Source organism: Manduca sexta, chromosome 18, assembly GCF_014839805.1.
Source record: "Manduca sexta isolate Smith_Timp_Sample1 chromosome 18, JHU_Msex_v1.0, whole genome shotgun sequence".
Classification (NCBI taxonomy): Eukaryota; Metazoa; Arthropoda; class Insecta; order Lepidoptera; family Sphingidae; genus Manduca; species Manduca sexta.
In genome coordinates this window covers 14,826,578-14,846,156 of record NC_051132.1, presented here as the reverse complement: position 1 = coordinate 14,846,156, position 19,579 = coordinate 14,826,578, and the positions used below count along the sequence as shown (strand labels likewise).

Below are 19,579 nucleotides of genomic sequence, written 5' to 3'. Positions count from 1 at the left end.
TCGTTGGTTGTCAAACGGATTGAGGAGGTGCAGTTTGATGTGGTGATCTCATTGGTGTAAATGAGGTTGCTGTGACCGTGAGGTTTTGCTTTCGATTTCCAGGTACAGTCACATAAATAGCTGAACAAATTCAAAACGTCAAACCTATATGATTGTGTTTTAACAACATTATTTTGTAAATAAAATTAAAATCGATTTACTTCACTCCAGAAAGAAGACAAATAATTTTAACGTGTATAGGCCATTTAAAACTTTCTATTTGATCGCTTACTTTTTTGCTGACTGTACAATAGTTAATTGTGACTTTTCGATTCGAATAAACACTAATCACTCTAGATAGAACTTTATGCGCCGTTTAAAAAAAAGCGTACTTCCTTACACAACATAGCACGGATACGCTCGGCGAAACGTGAATCCACTAGAATGCCTTACCCATTTGCGATATCAGCGTGAGCTTATGCATTTTTTATTATATTATGCCCAGTAGGCTTTAGACCTCAGCCTACCACGTTGACCCAGTGCGTGACATTTTACACACTCACAAAATTCTTTTGAAAAATTCTCAGATAGTTTGTTTGTTGACCCGATGTTCTATTTCACCGTTAAATCGTACGATACTTAATACACTCGCACCTTCAAAAGTGAGATGCGCATTGGGTTTTGAAACTAGACCATTGTCTTCGATTCCATTCTCAACTAGGCTATTGAGCTAAATGCATATAATAATAATCTCAGCCCTGTATTATACTCGTACACTGTACCATTTGACACGGGCTTCCTCTACTACTGAGAGGAATTAGGCCTTAGTCAACAACGCTGGTCTAATGCGGCTTGGTAGACTTCACGCACCCTGAAATTTTTTATAAAGAACTTCTCAGGTATGCCGGTTTCCTAACGATATTTTCTTCACCGTGAAAGCAAGCGATAATTCACACAGTGACACACACATTTTTTAGAAAAGTTAGAGGTGTGTGCTTTTGGGTTTGAACCTGCGGACGTTCGTCTCGGCAATCCGTTCCACTCCCAACTAGATTACCGCCTTCGCTATCTATCTACATATTCTAAAACAAAGTCCCCTTTTCTGTTCGTCTGTATGCTATCGTTTTGCTCAAAATCTACTGAAGGGATTTTTATGAAATTTGGTATAGAGATAATTTAAGACCCTGAGATGATTATAGGCTACTTTTTATCCCGGAAAAATATATAATCGGACTTTTATCCCGGAAAATACCTTCACGTGGGCGAAGCCACGAACAAAAGCTAGTGCTGATAATAAATGGTTCTAAACGGTAGTAAAACGCAGGTGCCACTATTTGTTTGGAATGTGTTATCGCGGCTTGATAGCGTTACTGAGTGAGAACAACGGAGATTTTATTATACAAAATAGTTTTTAGTTTTTTATTCATTTGAAAGGCAATATAGAGTGGTTTATATGATAATTTCAGGGATTTTAGGTGTGATATCATATCCAAATCAATTCGACGGTTTATATGCGTAGTTTTCATAAAGAAACAATGTTACAAAATATTACTATAATGAATACATCAGCTTCTACGTGCGACTCTACCCGAGTGAAAAAGTTCCGGGATACATTTTTATATGTAATTGTAATGATTCTAGTAGATATAAAGTAGTCTATAATACTCAGGAAAAATGTATCTACTTATCAATGACAAAAATTGAAAATCAGTTAGTAGTTCCTGAGATTAGCGCGTCCATACAAATTCTTCAGCTTTATATATTAATTTAGATGCAAATTACGATGTAATTTTTTCTCGTGAAATAATAAGAAGTAAGTATGTTAATAGGTTTGAGGAATCCGTATAATATAGCCATATGAGTTAAGTCTCAAATATAGGGACTCTACAAAATTTTAACAACTTACAAAACTGAAGTGTTAGGCAAGGGATTATCGGTTTCATAAAGATAGTCTTTATGTTATATAAATACCTAAGTATTCTCATAAACGGCATGAATGCATTTCAGTATAAGTGAAATAGATTTTTTAAACATTCAAATATTCTGATAAACCTGGGAACGCAACCGTTTCAATGCACATACAATGTCTTCACATTATTAAATACTCAAATTCAAATCTGGAAATTTTTAGGGGAGGTCTATGTTAAGCAGAGGATTTCCAAAGGCAGAAAAAAAATCTTACACAGGTAAACTTCTGTACGCAAAGTATTAGTTTAAGGATTGTTTTGCTACAATGTCCCTTAACCGGAACACAGCGGTGCTTAAACAAATCTGCTTAGCAGCAAAAATAGACATTACGGTGTAATACGGACTCCAGCACACGAGCCAATCCAATTCACAGCACATCCAGCCTTCTGCTAGATAAATGAGGCGAATAATAATATGTCCATACCGTTATTTATAGGACCATCGTATTGAAAAATATTGTATGACAAATTACCCGCATAAGTCCCTAAATTGGTTACAATTTCGACCCCTCGTAACCCCAATACATTTATATCCAGTCTATCGAAGTAAAACTTCCTTTAATATTTATTTTTGTTAAGAAACAACAATATAATACACCAGCTATGTAAATATTTTTGTACATAATTGCATTGTGTTAACTTAGGACAAAGCATCGCGACCTACTCTACCTGTTCGCGTTTTACCTTTTTTCATCCTCGCAGATTCATTTTTGTTATTTAACATTTACAATGTCATAGTTATCCAGCCGAGAATTAAACATAGCAATCTGTTAGCACGCCCTTATCGTTTAAGAACGTGTGGTATCTTTATTAGGTTCTTTTCTCATTGTAGCTTATGCATTGGCGACCGATAGTTCTTTTGTACGCGTTTTATCGTGATTTATCCTTGTACACAATCAGATTTCCACTCAGTATAAAACACAGTTAAAGCCTATTCAAATAGGGTTGCGAATGACTCGCGACAGAAAAGGTAACTTGGCTGAATGTAAAGCCTCTTTTTGCTCTGGCAACACCGGTGCACTCTGCATGGGGCCAGTTGCGGACGGGTGCCCGTTCTAAGCGCATGTGGTGGTTTTACATTTAATTATTCCCACAAGCAAACAATTTGGAACAGTAAAAAATCACAAAGCCGGTGACAACGCAGTTTTTTATAACGATAAAAACGTTTTTGTGACACAAAAAGTAAGTTTTTACGTTATAATAGCAACGTTCAGAAACCGGTTAAAGAGCGTTAAAAGGAAGTACGAACGTACAGTTATATAAATTTATTTACTGGTTACTTGTTGAGTGATTTTAAAACAAAGTTTATTGCGGAATAAAGGTGTTTGGAAACTGTTTTATTTTTGTTCTGTGTGAAATCGAGTTGTGAAAAACAGCCAGGTAAGTTTTTATAATGCTTTCTCCCTTCTCCGACAGGGTTGAATGGTTCTAGTGAATCATTTACGTGGAATTCTTTTGTGATTTTAAGTTTCGTTTTCGAACGCAGTATTTTAAAGGCAAAAAGGTTTTATTCAACGCAATGACAAAGCAATTTCTATGAAAATTATTTAGTTTATGAATATTAATTTTATAAATAAAAAATGTATAAATATTGTAATCCAAGATTAATGATAATGTTGTTATTTAGACACACTTCTACGATTTACATGATATAAATGCTATTTTTGTAATGATTTCTTAAATGTTTAAGATGAATAAATAAATTCTAGTTTTTCTTATTAGTTTATTTATCTATGCAAATATATATTCCATTTAAATAGTAGTAAGTATATTTGTTTGAAATTTTTAAGAAGTGATTTTATTTTTAATGGTGCGGATTCCGAATTTAAATTGACTTGAGGTGTAAATAATGCATTCAAATAGGAAAATCCAATGTGCAATTAAGCATAATATCAATAAGAAGGATAAAATAATAACGATTGTGTTACCAAGTGAAATTTACCTCTATCTAAAACATAGCGAGAATAATTACCAGCTTTAATATATTAAAATTAATGTTGTTCTCCAATCCAACAGTAAAATATGGATGAAAAAAAGACGATCATAAAGTAGACGACTGCAGATTTCGAGTTCCGTCATATTCCTTTTTTTATTTCCTTAACTTTGCTTTGATTGTTCTCTTAGGCAGTTAGACTTTAAGTCCATTTTCAAAATCTTGACTAACAGACGTAATTACTTGGTGGAATCACCTACTATAGATCAGTGGCGAAGGGTGAAGTTTTCCGAAAGAGAAGCAGACTCTACCTTAGGTACTAATTTGTATAAATGCCGTTTGCAAATCATTTTAATGATAATTAAATTTTATATGAAAGGGAAGCCGGCAGGAATCGGATCTTACGGATCCATCGCCATTGCTATAGATACCTATTAAACTAAATTTTAATTTCTTTTATTATAATTCTTATACGTTAGAGATATAAAAATTATATTGCAGACATTTTGTTACTTATGAATATAACTGTCTACAGATGACGTGTAGAAGTGCCTGCAAAGGTCTATTTACTGAATAAATAATTGATTTATTATTGTAGATTTATATATGTTTATCAACTCTATCTGGTACCACAGTGTCTTCTAAAAAACTGTGGTAACACTGATTGAAGCTAGAGCTAAATCTTTTACACCTCGACTCCACCATTTAGAAATTATAAAGAAAAGAAGCCATAATCAAATGACAATTGCATTTAGGACTTTCTAGTACTAGAATTGTTACATTTATAATCGTTTTTTTTTTAATAGGGTTGAAGGAGCCCTCGTACAACTAAATAAAGTTACGATCAACATGCTCAATTAGCCATTGTTAGGCGCTACAAGCTTAAAACAAAAGCATTGTAAATAGTGTCTTCACAACCTGACATAAGGTATAAAATATCTCCAAATCGTAACATTGTTAGCACACAACTTGACGGAATTAGAGACAACGGCACGTAATTGATATGTCGATTTTTTTTTCTTAAAAACTCATTTTTATTTCTCCATATAGCAATTCATGCTCATTAAAATATTTGCAAAGTTTAGCTAGTAGGAGCAGCGAGATTTCATTTATAACAAAAAAAAATGTTTAATCTTTTAATGTTTTTTAAACTACCAGTAAATTGACTAGCATACAGCCATAAAAATGAAATTACAATTGATTAAGAATTTTTCGATTCTGTTACTAACAAGCAAACACTTTCGCAACTCGGCTCGCAGGAAAAAAAATCGCCATCGCAAGGAGTTAGAGCTCATTTGATCTCTTCGCCAGTGACCTAATATGACCTATATGGATAGGTCCAGACAAACTAGCTGCTGTGGTTACTATATAAATAAATAATAATTTATTTCCAAAACAAAAGAATTGCACAGTCAGATTTACCAAAACATTCTACACTAGACACTGCCTGTATGACCTAAATAGTCTCAGTGGCTCAAAAGAATGTAAGCCGTAGATTATCGATGTATACTTTACGGCTTCAAAGTCTTTGCCTAGATCGGTACTTACTAAATAAAATATGGAATCCATTGTACTAAAGCAACTAATAATTAAATATAGTAGGCCTGCAGAATACATAACAATTATGTTCATAAAATGCATTGTTGCGTACATTTGAAGGATATTGGAGGCAGTATGATTATAGCGTATTATGAGGCTTAACATCAAATGTTTCTTGGGTGGAGCTATATAGAAACATAATATATGCATACCCACATATTATACACGAACTCCCGACTTTGTCCATGCAGGGGTAGGCAGAATCGTAAACACACCACTCAAGGGTAAAAATTTACCAACATTGAAATTCAGAAGGCTGCATAGTCTTCGAAACGTCGGGAGAAAACTAAAATATTAAAACCGCGATAAAATCCGAAAAATAGTTTAATTTTTAAACTGAAATTCAGTCAAATCTATTCAGAACTATTTCACGGCCATACGTTGCCATCAGCCACTTAAGTTAATTACTATATTATATAGTTATAATTCTAAGAAGCATTCGCCTATTAATGAACACAATACAAGAATAACTATTATGCATACGTTGCCAAAAAACAATAGAACTTAAGATGAGGGAATAAAGAGTTAATTCGACCTAAGCTATTTGCTAAAACATGCAAAAACAGAACTTTGTTAAATCTCGAATGTATTCAGTACATTGTAGATTAACGGTACAGTCGGCTTAGCGAAGCGTGCGAGAAAGACACGTATCAAAAAGTCAATGGGAGAGAAAGAGACAATGATAACCATATCTAAGGCCTTAGTAAACAAGATTCTGTACGGGCGGGTTATAGTATGCCTTTTGTATTTGACTTGAGATATGAGAGGATATGAGTTTGGATCTCTGAGCGGGCTTAGCGTTTTGAATATGAGGCATATTATCTTAGTACAATAGTAGCTCTATATTGATCATAATGCACTCCAAAAGGTATTTGAGGCGGCCCACAAATTACAGTACAAATTAAGAAAGGAGGAGGAGGTCAATGGAGTATACTTAAAATTATGTGACAACTGGGCAGGGTCATAAGTTACATGACGTCACATGGCAAAAATTACATCAAGGTGTCAAATGTGACCACGTCTAACTAGGACGCGGGGATGGGTCAAAAATCATGAAATGCGTATGACGTAATTTATGGATAGCCCCTTTACATTTTTTTTAACCGAATAGGCAGAAAAGGAAGTAAATATTTCATTACAAGTGTGTAACTGCCCATAAACATCATCAGTCTGAAAATCTGCTAAAGAAATAACTGAATGATAAAGATCTAAATAAGAATACTAACTTCGTCTATAGAACGGCGGAGGATCTATCGATCGATCTATTGTCTTGTTGATATTATTATAGGTACTATGGATAATGGATTACCAAACCAGGTATGGATAAGTTCCCTTTTTAGTAAAGTGAAAGTAATAAAGTCATGGGACAATATTCTAGGTTGTAAGTTTACTGAATGAGTCATGACAGAAAATATAGATTAAATTATTATATTTTACAATTTTCGGAAAACTAACAGCTAATACATGCATTTGGTAACTAAAGGCTAATTATAAGTTTCCATTTATAAAGACTCCTAAATTCTCATGGTTAAAGAATATATTTGTTTTTTTTTACTTTCCGTCTATGAATACAATTCCAAAAGAATTACGAACCTTAAAAATAGGTATAGGGATTTGTAGAGGATACTTGGGCTTTTACTGATTCTTATCCATTAAATCCAGTGTCCAGGAATACTTGCCCTAACAAAATACTATTACACTTCGGGTAACTTCAAACTGCACGTTAGGGAAAGACTGCGAGTACCTAACTCACAAAGGGTTTCACTTTTAGATTTAGCGCGTAAAAATTAGTAAATTCAAAACGTCGCAGACCAATCAACGGTCGCCAAAATTGGTGTCCGAGCACTGGCAAGCTACGTGATTGGCGTATAAATGTGCCCGGCGGGCTGTAATTGGTCACTACCGTAATGGCAAGCTTTCTCTAATTGTCTATACTTTCGCTGCGTGTCGCTCGGCTTTTTTGTTTTCTAAATCCCAAATATTTGCAAAGGTTGAAATCAATAGGGAAACAGTGATTTTTTGTAGACTACATAATTTTCCTTATATTTTCACACTACTAGATACTAGAAGCATATTTCTTACTGGACCCTTTGAAATGTTTAATTGGGGATTTTATAGGTGTAATGCTATTTATTATTAAATATTAGCCCGCGCATTCACCCGTGCAAACGTTTTCCGGATAAAAAGTCTGACTACAATTTTCCCCAAGCAGAGAGAACAGTACATATACAGTATTTACCGGTGTGAAATTTTCCGAAAGTGAAGCCGACACTAAATATTTTTAATAAAAATATAATTGATTTTGTGCTATAAATATGAATTATTTCTTTCTGAATAAGGTAGGTGCGTCTAAAAAGGGCCGGTTCCAAACAAGGTCCATCGTTTCAAACTTTACGCAGTTAATACTTAAATTAAAACGGATACCGCGCGTCGCCTCCCTAGTAACCAATCACAAAAGTGCACCGACGTTCATTGCTTTCGTGCCGACCATTTTGTCAGTGGCACTGTGTGTAGCCTTAGAAGCGGTCAAAGTGTCTCAATTTATAAAAGTTCTGATTCAATTTTCTGTGTTTTAGAAATAAAACCCTGTCGTTTTGTCATAATTCTAAAATAGTAATGTTAACATACTTTCAGAACATGGATTGGCAAGGTAAGTTACCAAATTTATTGCTTTTTTATCTTGATTTTGTTTGTTTTTTTCGGGACATATCTAAGTGCCTATGTAGGTCCACTTTTTCGGCCCAATAAGGGCCGGACTTTTATTAGGGGTACTTATTTTTAAAATAAGCATGATCAGTTACTTATATAAGTGCAAATAAGCACATGGCATTTTTTTGTCACGATAACGACAGTTCAGTACACTATGCACAAAAATACCACTTGTCTACACACCTTTTCTTCGTTGGATTTTTTCGCTTTCAAGTTTTTATAAAAATTTTATTTACGCAAATTAACAATACCTACCTTTTGTCAAAAGTATTTTTTATTTTATTTTAATTATTGTTCATCCATTAATATAAGTATATTGTTTTTAGTAAAGGCAAGAATAGAACCTTTGCAAAAGAAAATGGGGCGCAGGATGGTCTCAAACTGATTTTCAGGATGATATAAAAACAACTAAATATCTGAGTGTGCAACAGCGATAAACTACAACATACCACGGCGAACATTGAAGAAACATATAAAGTCTGGAAGCATGGTGATGAAAATGGGAAGAAAAGCTTTGATGATGTCATGCCACTATCAGAATAATAAAAAACGATCTGATATTCAAGAGTCTACTTTTAAAGAGTTTCTAACTAAGGCAAAGCCGAGACGAAAAGCATTAAATTACGTCAGACTGAAAATAACCAAAAATTTATTAAAAAAAAGTCATGCAATAATACAAAAAGCCCTGCCAGACTAAAAATTATAACAACAATACAAAAAGTAAGGTCAAAAATCAAAGGCAAGAGAAAAGTCACCTAAAGAAGTCTTAAGATTAAACCAGATGGAATCAAATCCAAGTAAAAAAATTAAACTGAAACATACGGTCCAAGCCAAAAATACAAAGAAGTAACAAATGATAATAATTATTGTTATATATTATGTTCTCTAACAACTTTAATTTAGTTTTTAGTTATTTGATGAACAAATTATAAGTGTAACGTTGCCATTGTTTAAGTTATTTAAGTTTATTTTAATTACATTTATGTTGATAACCAAGCAGAAAATATATAAGTACAATAAAAATATATATGCATATTTATTTTTAATGTTTAGGTTCCTAGGTGCAGTGGTTGTCATATTTGTTATTTTCAAGCACTTAATAAGGTCCAGACTGTGATTAAAGAAGTGTAATACCCAATAAGGTCCAAAGACAAAAACAAAAAAACTTGATTGATTAGTACATTTTATGATTTTCTTAGCTAGAATCAATAAAAATAGCATAAAACTACAATTTGTTTCATCTATAACTCGAAAATAAAATAGTTGTTACATATATACATTTCCTAATACTTTATAAGGCCCACGATACTAATTTATAATAATTTCCTTTTCATTATACGCAATCCACGAACTTAATAGTAGTTTAAAACCAATGCTTTCTTAAGATGTGATTTTTCTGGAATATAATGCCTTAGTTCCTGCTGTTCAATTATGGACCTTATTTAGAGCGCCAGTGCCCAATAAGGACTATAGACAAACTTTTAAAGAACTTTTTTTGTAAGCAACTGGCCACTGCTGCCTTGTTTTTGTACAATGTTTACTCTTCACATAAAAACGGTTTATTTGATCATAATGCCTTACATGGCAATTCACTTCCCAAAATTGATTTATAAGGATTTCCAAAAACCCGGCCCTTATTAGATGCAGTTACCTTAATATTTATTTTTATAGTTTGGTTACATAAATTACAAAAGTGAAGCCGGTAGGAATCTGATTATTTGGATCCTTCGTCACTAGTATTCAAATACATTCGAATTACGTACTATCATATGCCTTCTATATACGCCCTTACAATTTGGAGCATACGACCTAGTTCATAATAGAGCTTGTTATTCAGTCTTCTAATTTTTATTAAATTAAAAATAAATAATTTAATTTCCATAAATAAATACATTTTTTATGACGTTTTATGTTTACCCTAATGCTAGAGGTAAATTAGTAGACTTATCAGTCCGCCCCGTGACCTCGAAGGCTGCAAAGTCTTCGAAACGTCGGGAGAAAATAATAATATAAAAACTGCAATAAAAACTGCAAAATAGTTTTATTTTAATGTATTTTTTAATCTCTGGCAAAACACACGATTATTTTCCATGGTGCAGGTGACGTCACACCACTGTTGACAAACAAAGGCGCAGAAGTGTCAAGTGTGAGTGCTGTCTTGTTTATTTATTTCACTCTGTACGAATATTGAATTGTTTTTATCATGTGACGTCACTGGACATGTCATGTAACCAAGCGGTTATTTAAATAAAGCCCGTTATTTAAAGCCCATGAATAAAGCCCGTTATTTTAATCATCGGATGAAACTTATCTATCAAATAATTTAGGTATAAACGGAATATGTAAATCAAATGATATTCTATTTTATTCATGAAGCTGTAATTTTTTAATTGTTTGTGTTTTAATTTATCCTATAAATACATTTATGTAATAATTGAAATACCATCTCATTGGTAGTAAAAATTAAATTTTCCTTAAACGCATTTTCGTGCAAAAATTTATGCATATTTTAATCCATTTCCAAGATATCAACATCCTAAAAACTAAACACTCAAATAATCACATCCGTTTCCGTTTAATATTTTCAAAATAGGAATCAGCACCCACGCGCGGGATACGTTACTCTTTGAACCGGAAAATAGGGATGAGCTCACCGGGAATCGACCTCCGGAATACCGGTCTTATCTGAGCTACACTGTTCAAAGTTGTGACGCAGCACATCGTTATGACGTATAAGCAAAAACAAAGGAAATACACAAATAACAATGACTTTTTTCTGCGAACAAGAAACATACACAACAATCATGCAGATATTTTTATCTGAGTACAGGAAGTCAATTCAAATTGTTTATGCAAAGATCGACAATATCATTGTCCAGAAACATGAATGAAATTACTTTACTATCCTTTGAAGAAATTTTAAAAAAGGTGGGCTTTTGAACGTAGACGAACTGATATTGTATTGCGGAAAGTATTAGAACCTATTAGTATTTTCTGCTTTTAACTGACTCCATACATAAACAATAAACTGTTTACTATTTTCTATACATTATAGTTCGTATCGAATTATTTGTTTTTCTATAACCAAAATATTTTTCCCAAACTACCCTTTATCGACTATCTTTCAAAACAACGAATTATCAATACATTAAGATATTATACAGATATTTTGGCATGTAAGTGGAGTGAATTGGCTAAGATTTTGTTATTTATTCTCTGTTACACATAATAATTAGTATTTAATAATTTTATGTTTTATTTTGTTCAATGTTTATGATTGTTTTGTTTTTTGTTTTATACTTAATTGTTTTTTTTTTATTTTATTTTAATTAATGATAGTTACCCCACATTGTCGCATTGGAATAGTTCTGTAATGACTGTGTGTGAGAAAAATAAAAATAAATGAAATAAAATAAAAGATAATTAGGTCGTCGGATGTAGTATTGTATGCTTGTCCGTTCAAGTCGTTGTAGGAAATACCGAAATCTCGCAGATGTCGCCGCGTGGTACAGCCGATTAGCCGCCGCTGGCCAGCGACACTCGAATGGCGCCAAGAAAAAAACAAAACGCATTTACTTTTGTTACATATTATATGAAAATACTATCTTTTTTAGAAAAATATGAATTATATTGACGTGTTAAAAACTGAAATGAAACGCAAATAGGTAATATTATTGAATTATTTTACTAATTACAGTTCACATTATTAATGAAGACTACAGGTTTGTGCAGTACTTAAAGTGAATAAATATAAGTTTATACGCTAAGGAAACTATTTTTGATTATTCAAAACAAATTTCTGCCGGATTTATGGAAATAAAAATCTACTACAAGTTTTAAATCTTTTACTTGTAAACTCGTATGGGACAGTTTAGGTTCAAACTGCTAGAAAATTAATGACTATATAGTTTAATGTTTGATTAATGTATAGATTCCATTGGCTGAAGATATTTTTTGTTATGTATTTGATCAATATATCAATACGGATGAAATTAAATAATTTGTTTATATATAAGTATTTTTAAATATCTGGATGCAGGTTGCTTCCACTATATCGGCCTGGAAGTCTTTAGGGGAGGCCTGTTTTCACCAGTGGACTTCATATGGCTCATGAGGATAATGATGGTGGATTCGAAATTACTTCACTGTATTGTAAATAAATAAATATTATATTATAGACATGCCTTTGGTATACAGGTTAATTTTGACATTGCGTTACTAAATGAAATCACATACTTATGTACTTGAAAATAACAACTCACAATAAGTTACTTGAACCGTAGATGTAAAAAAATAGGATAGATCACGAAGAAAAAGGGTTATTTTTTATTCATAATTGGATAAAAAATAACCGTCATAAAGTCATGATGTGTTTTTGTTGGAGAGTATTGATACCGTGATAGGCCATGGCGTTACATAATGATTTATACCTTTTTTTCTCTATAAAATTTCCTTTGAATAGTCGATCCACATTGCACACACATAGAATTAGTAAATACACTGAATTTAATTCTTTTTTTGATAATATACAGGTTTTATCGCGGACATCTGGAGTCAGGAGCTACAAATTTCGATACTAGATCTATACTAATATATAAAGCTGAAGAGTTTGTTTGATCACGCTAATCTCAGGAACTACTGAATTGATTTTGAAATTTGTTTCACCAATAGGAAGCTACATTACTCCTGAGCGCTAGAGGCTACTTTTCCTCCCGGGAAAATTTAAAATAGGACTCCTAACTCGGAATAACTTTTCTACGAAGGCGGAGACGTGAGTAAAAGCTAGTATTTAATAATAGCATTACCTATAAAAATGTTCAACATTACCAAAGGTCATGAAGAAATCTGCTGCAATATCTATTAATATGAGAATACAAAGAATACAATATAGTCTACTGAACAAAAATTCACCATTTTTCATATTAATGAAATGAAAATGAGGAGCCACAAGTAAAAGATAAGTCAAGTCAGAGAGTACTAGTGCAGAAAACTTACATAGAAGTTCAAAAGGTTAAGGAAAATCAAAATATTTAAAGAAAGTGAAACCCTAAAAATAGTACACACTGATGTTTGCGGACCTGTTACTCCTACTGACAGTGGTTCTATCTTACACAAACCAAAATTAGGGATTTACGTAAATGGGCGTTATCTCCTCTACTTGAAAATGTTATTTTCCCTATCAGTTATTACCTGATTTTCCTGTTTTTCTGATATTATAATATAAAAACTAAAAAGCAATATATTTATCCCAGAAAAATAATTTCGGGCAGGCGGAGCAGCAGGTCAAAGTTATCTTAATAAAAATACCGGTAACAATAATTTGATACAGCATTGCATAATTTTCCGAAACTTGTTGAAATGCATAATGCTAATATGGCTGCTGTTTTAACTTCATTACTTAGATAAAATAATAATGTCTGGCAATAATACGACACTCTGCATTATTGCATAAATTAGTGCTGCTCTTATTAAATTATCTGAGCTAAATTTATATACTTTTAAAGTTAGTAATCCTAAAAATATGTTGTTAAGCCTGAAGTGTTAGTTTTTTTTATTGCTTTGAATGACTAGGCGAGCTTGCTGTTCGCCTGATGGTAAGCGATACGACCGCCCATAAAAAGTATAAATACCATCCAACACTTTGAATTACGAAATATTATTTGGTGTTCCTCTGCGGTCGCTATTCTGAGATATGAGATGTTGAGTCTTTTATGTCCAGTCGTTACACTGACTACAATGTCCTCCAAACCGGAACACAACAGTGACTACACACTGCTGAAACAGAAATTGGGGTAGTACCTACATAGGCGGACTCTCACATATGAGAGACCTACCACCAGTAAAGTTACTCTTGTTAGTAATTTAAAAAGGTATTAACTTCCATACCAGATGTTGCTATTTCCCCGTGAATAAATTTGCCCGAAATGAGAGTAGCGTCGTTTACTTTACGGGAAAAAAAGGTTCTATTAATCTAGGACATGTCTGTATGTCTGCACTGCAGACAAATAGCCATTGCAGGGCCCTGGAGGATGCTGGGAAATTTGGGGAGGAATGTGTGGGGGAAGAAGGAACCCTCTTAGGATAGGAGGAGAGGAGAAAGCCAGGAAATGATCGAGAGCCCTCATAGGCCTCAATGTGAATTGGCAACCATGAGGTATACACGCTTAACTGTATGCCTAGAGCCGCGGAAAATGTCCTCGTGCATGAGCGTGCATTCTGTGTGGAGACCGAATGCATAAGAATTGACTCGGGAGTAGGTTACATTAACTCTGGTGATATAAATATAAGCATACAATATGCTGATAGCTAAGTCGGCAAATGTCATCAACTGTGTACGTGGGAATGGAGTTTCAAGTTTCAATCAACTGTACGGTACCATTATAGCATATCAAGTTCATACTTATAATTATACAACAGTGATAAACAAAATATCTTCTTACACTTGCAAAAACCCCACTACAAGCCTTCACAGAGTCGCGTTAGTACCACATATTTCTTCAACCTTATTCCAGCAGTGCACTGCCTTAGTTCTTACAACTTCAAACCTCCTAACCTCATGAAGAAGACTGACTCTCTTGGGGGGATCTGATCTTGTCCCTCGTTGAATTGATTTATTATTTTAGGGTTGGAGACTAGAACTGTAAAAAACATAAAGAACAATAAAACTGGCTGTCTACAAGTTATATTCATTAATAGACAAGTGGCTAGATATTTTTCCAAGCCCAGTAAGTTCGTCTCATCAAGGTTATAAATTATAAGTTTACTTTGGAGCTTTCATTGCTTAGATCCCAGCCGTCGCGGGGGGCGTCTGGACAATTATGTTGGAGTCACTATGCCTACTACGACCCCTATTATTATTATTTACATCTGCCTACATTGATAGGTGAAGTCCAGCCAACATTTATCTAACGAATTGTCAATCCCCAGTTTTTGGTCACGCCAACGTAGACCTCCCTCAAGTCTTTCGTGGACCCCCTAAAGGTCTACTTCGACCTCTTTGGGAATCAATTGCTTAGGTAAACAAATTATTAAACATAACTGTTCGAAGATGTTTGTCTTAATTATTTATTATAATAATAATATCAGCCCACTGCTGAGAACGGGCCTCCTCTACTACTGAGAGGGATTAGGCCTTAGTCCGCCACGCTGGCCTAGTGCAGATTGGTAGACTTCACACACCCTCGAAAATTCCTATAGAGAATTTCTCAGGTATGCAGATTTCCTCACGATGTTTTCCTTCACCGTTAATTATTTATTGCGCAAGTTATTTTCCCTAAACCTTAATTGAATTTTGGTAATGTTTATAACCGTGTTTACAGTTGTTACTAGTTGTACATTGCACACATTTTTCCTCATGTCTATGAGTAAATAATTTTCCTTGATTTTAGCAAATCGGTCCTTTGTTTCCAAATCGTGGATCTTCATAAATATTAAATTATAGGTATGTAATATATTATGTTGGACATATTATCACTTAAAAATCTTTTTGCTGACAAGGAACGTAGAACGCTTTAGTAGTATAAGGACTTTCCTCGATAGAGTTTTGTAGGATACTCATAATTTATATTGCTTTGACTAAAATGTAATTATTTTTCTTTGTTGATTGACAATTTATTTCTTAAAATGAAAAATTCATAAATAATTAGGGGAAATAAAAAAATGTGTTCCTTTTAACATATTTACACAATAATTTAATCTTTCGTAATTCCAATTACCTCTTCGCTGAACACAATGCCAATTTAGTTTCTTTCCATTTTATAATTACACGTTAAAATTACTTTATCTACCAACATATCAAGAACAATATTATTTTTTGGTTTTATTAATTTGTAACATTTGCTTCAAGTTCACGCTGTTGCATAAACCCCTCCAATTATCACTGACACAACAGAACGTCCGAGCGGCCGTCACATGTTATCTGAGTTGTGCCACAGTACTGAGCGCTCATCATTATATTTACATCAATAAAATAATAGCCGCGAATCCTTCAGTGCATCGCCGGACGTCGACCACGCACTACGTGCGCACGCTCATAAAATTCAAATATTGAATCGCGGTTTAAAAATTTAAAATTCGAACTCGGAATCGCAGTTCCTAATTTGAAATTTTGTGCCAGTGTTGTATATTTTTTAAACAATGGCGGACGGTGATGTGCCTTTAGTTACCAGTTTTGGCGGTAGTGAAATTGAATTCGGCGCGAATGGAACGAAAGTCAGCAGAACTAATTCGAGGTTAGTTTTTTACTTGAGCGTTCGAAAACGAAACCGCCGGTGTTCGCCATGACATTTTACGATGGAATGTAAATATTATAAATCCTACTCGATTCGATAAGTCGTAAGGTAAAACGTACCTTATTCATGCATCGTAGAGTTAACAATTCCGTGTTGCGCGTGTTATTGCTTAGTCAATGGAACAAGGGCTACATCCATAATTATTTTATTACAGCTCATGTACCCGTAAATAAATCAAGGGAAAAAAATAATCGATTATTAAAATTGAGTTATTCCCGCTATTTGCTAGTGAATTATTGATTATGTGAAGATTCATTAACGGAAAATACTTTACGAATAAACAATGTATGTACACATTGAAAAAACTAGGGCTATAATCTCTTTGAAATGCCTTTCGTACGATACGAAGTAGTTTCAAACAAAATCATTGTTGTTATACACAGCGACATAAGGACGCCCACTTTCACGTCGTAGTTTAGTAATTGGACGAGAAACTAGATGTTGTGGATACGCTTACAACGCGGGGACAAACGTTTTTATTTTTCTAGAACTTTGTTTTATGCAACGATTTCAAATATTAATAATGCCAGCTATATACCGTCCTACTACTGGGAAGTGGCCTATACTAAAGGTTTGACTTTTTCCACTAAACTGACCATCGAAATCAATATTCAAACTTAAATATATTCAAATAGTTTCATTCTAATTGTATAGCATTAAGATCTATACGTACATAAGAATCTTTGTTCGTAGTTTTTTCTCACATGACTACCCACAATGGTTATTAAATGCAATACTGATGAGCATTGACTTCCTTGTGGTTGAAGGTTGTAGGAAAACGAGTTATTATCAGCGACATTTGATGCAATTACTGCGTTCAGAATCTGAATTATTAATAATAATTCAGATTAAGTAAATAATAGAACTTTAATTAATGGGTCTGCCCTGTCGATAAGCCAGCATGGACGTACTCTCGGTCGTAGAGGACTGCCCAGTGGGGCAGATATATTACAGGGTTAGTAGTATAATACGGTGACTTGACGTACTTAACGGTGAAGGAAAACATCGTGAGGAAACCTGCACATCCGAGAAGTTCTCTATAGGAATTTCAAAGGTGTGTGAAGTCTACCAATCCGCACTAGGCCAGCGTGGTGGACTAAGGCCTAATCCCTCTCAGTAGTAGAGGCCCGTGCTCAGCAGTGGGCAAGTATAGTATAATACAGGGCTGATATTATTATTATAATACAATAGTTACTTATATTGTGTAAAAAGAATTATTATATCTAACTTATCGAATATTTTTTAAGTTTTTACAAGTTAGTAGATAGTTAAAAATGTGTCGAAAAAAGTTCGTTAAATATATATCGATTGAAATATTAGCTCATGAAAACGCTGGATGCAGGCCGCCTTCGAGAAGTCCGTCTGGAAATCTTGGGGGGGGGAGGTGTCTATGTTCAGTGGACTTTATTAGGCTTCTTTAATTATAGAGTATAGAGACATTATAGAGATGTGTCGATTTTTAGGTGGTCGTAGGTAATTTCGTTCATAATCTAAATTCTGCAATATTTGATCAACGCCAAGAGCGTTGATTATCTGACCTCTACTGTGACAGTATCTCGCCAGGAGTTTCGATTATCAAAATAACTATATTCTTTTTATTTAATGTTTGTTTACATATTCAGAAACTTTTAGAAACGAAATAGATATTAATATCTTGTTATTCCTTTTACATCCGTATCCGACATTTTTGATTAATAGTATTACTTTTATTAACTGCCATTTTAAGGTCAATTCAGTATATATACATAGCATTATTATGCTATATTGCTGTGCAATATTATTTATAAGGCTGTAATATAATTTTTGTATGGTTAATAATAAAATAATAAGAGCGCATTGCGTTTTTTCCTTTGACCTACATTTTGTTTTAAATGAGTATCATGCTACGTTCCATATTCAAAATTTATTTTTTATTTTCTTTTTATAAAAACGTGTTTACCAAAGAGTTGTTGGATGTATTATTTTTAATGAACTAAACAAAATTGATTACACAAATAATTTTATTATTATTAACGGCTATAATAAATTTTGTTTTAATAAATAAATGCGTCATACTTTCACGGTACGTATTTAGTAACAAATAAACTTTATTCAACAATAATTGTGGTTAATGAATAAAATATGTTCTTGTGGAATTCAATATAAATATTTTAATTTCCTTTGTGTATAAAAACTTGGTAGATTATTTTTTTTTGGGTTCATTGTCTTGACAGACTGGACAATTTGTCCGGTTCCAAAAAAATATATTGCAAAAAAGCGTCAGTACCTGGCAGTTTTGAATCTGACTTTTTTAATAATTACTAATTAGTATTCTTTGTTTCCATAACTTCATTGTCATTACTACTGCAAATATTTATGACGTGCACATTATTGGCAAGTTGGTAACAATCGTGTCACGGATGACGGCCTGCTGTGGTCACAGACGGCCATTCCAGTCAATATTTACATCATTCTTGCCTACCCTCATTTTGTCATTCACCGATAATTTGAGTAAAATGCTGTTTTATTCTTTAATATAAGTAAATAAAAATATTTTTTACATTGGGTATGCAGAGGCGCAATCACGTTACCCACTTTTCGTCCCATGATGTGATAGGCTGCGAGCCTATCGCCATATCGGACATAAATTCCAGACTCCGAGCAGAAAACCCAAATATCACTTTACCCGACCCGGGATTCGAACCCAGGACCTTAGAGCGCTACCGTTCCGATATGCCAGTGGATATTCCATTGTTTTTATCAACATTAAATTATCAACTCATGTGTTTACATCTTTAGCAGAATATTTAATATAATCATGGATTTACCATAATAAAGACGTAGTGAGTAAAATGCTCATAACATTAGCATTTTAAGGTCGCGGTCACATGCGTGACGCAACATGTTGTGAAAGATGAAACTGTCTTGTCTCGAATGTGGAGACCATAAATAATTTCTTCAGATGTAGCTTAAGTTAGGGCTCAAGGTTGATAGCGAAATACGAAGGATAACCTCAAATATTTTCACGTTAAATGAAATGTAAGGGCTGTATTAGATGAAGGTGGTTTGGGCATTTGGAAAGGATGGGTGATAGGAGACTGACAAAGAAGATATATAAGGCG

General features: G+C 33.6%; 1 protein-coding gene across 1 annotated transcript in view; it reads left to right on the top strand.

Annotated features, from left to right (window-relative positions):
• Window positions 1-16,092: 16,092 nt before the first annotated feature.
• Window positions 16,093-19,579, top strand: part of LOC115440312 (PTB domain-containing adapter protein ced-6) — a 71,174-nt gene continuing 67,687 nt past the window's right edge. The window contains 1 exon segment of the mRNA XM_030164569.2: window positions 16,093-16,418. Within this exon segment, the coding sequence (XP_030020429.2) occupies window positions 16,324-16,418 (95 nt within the window). The 5' untranslated portion in view covers window positions 16,093-16,323.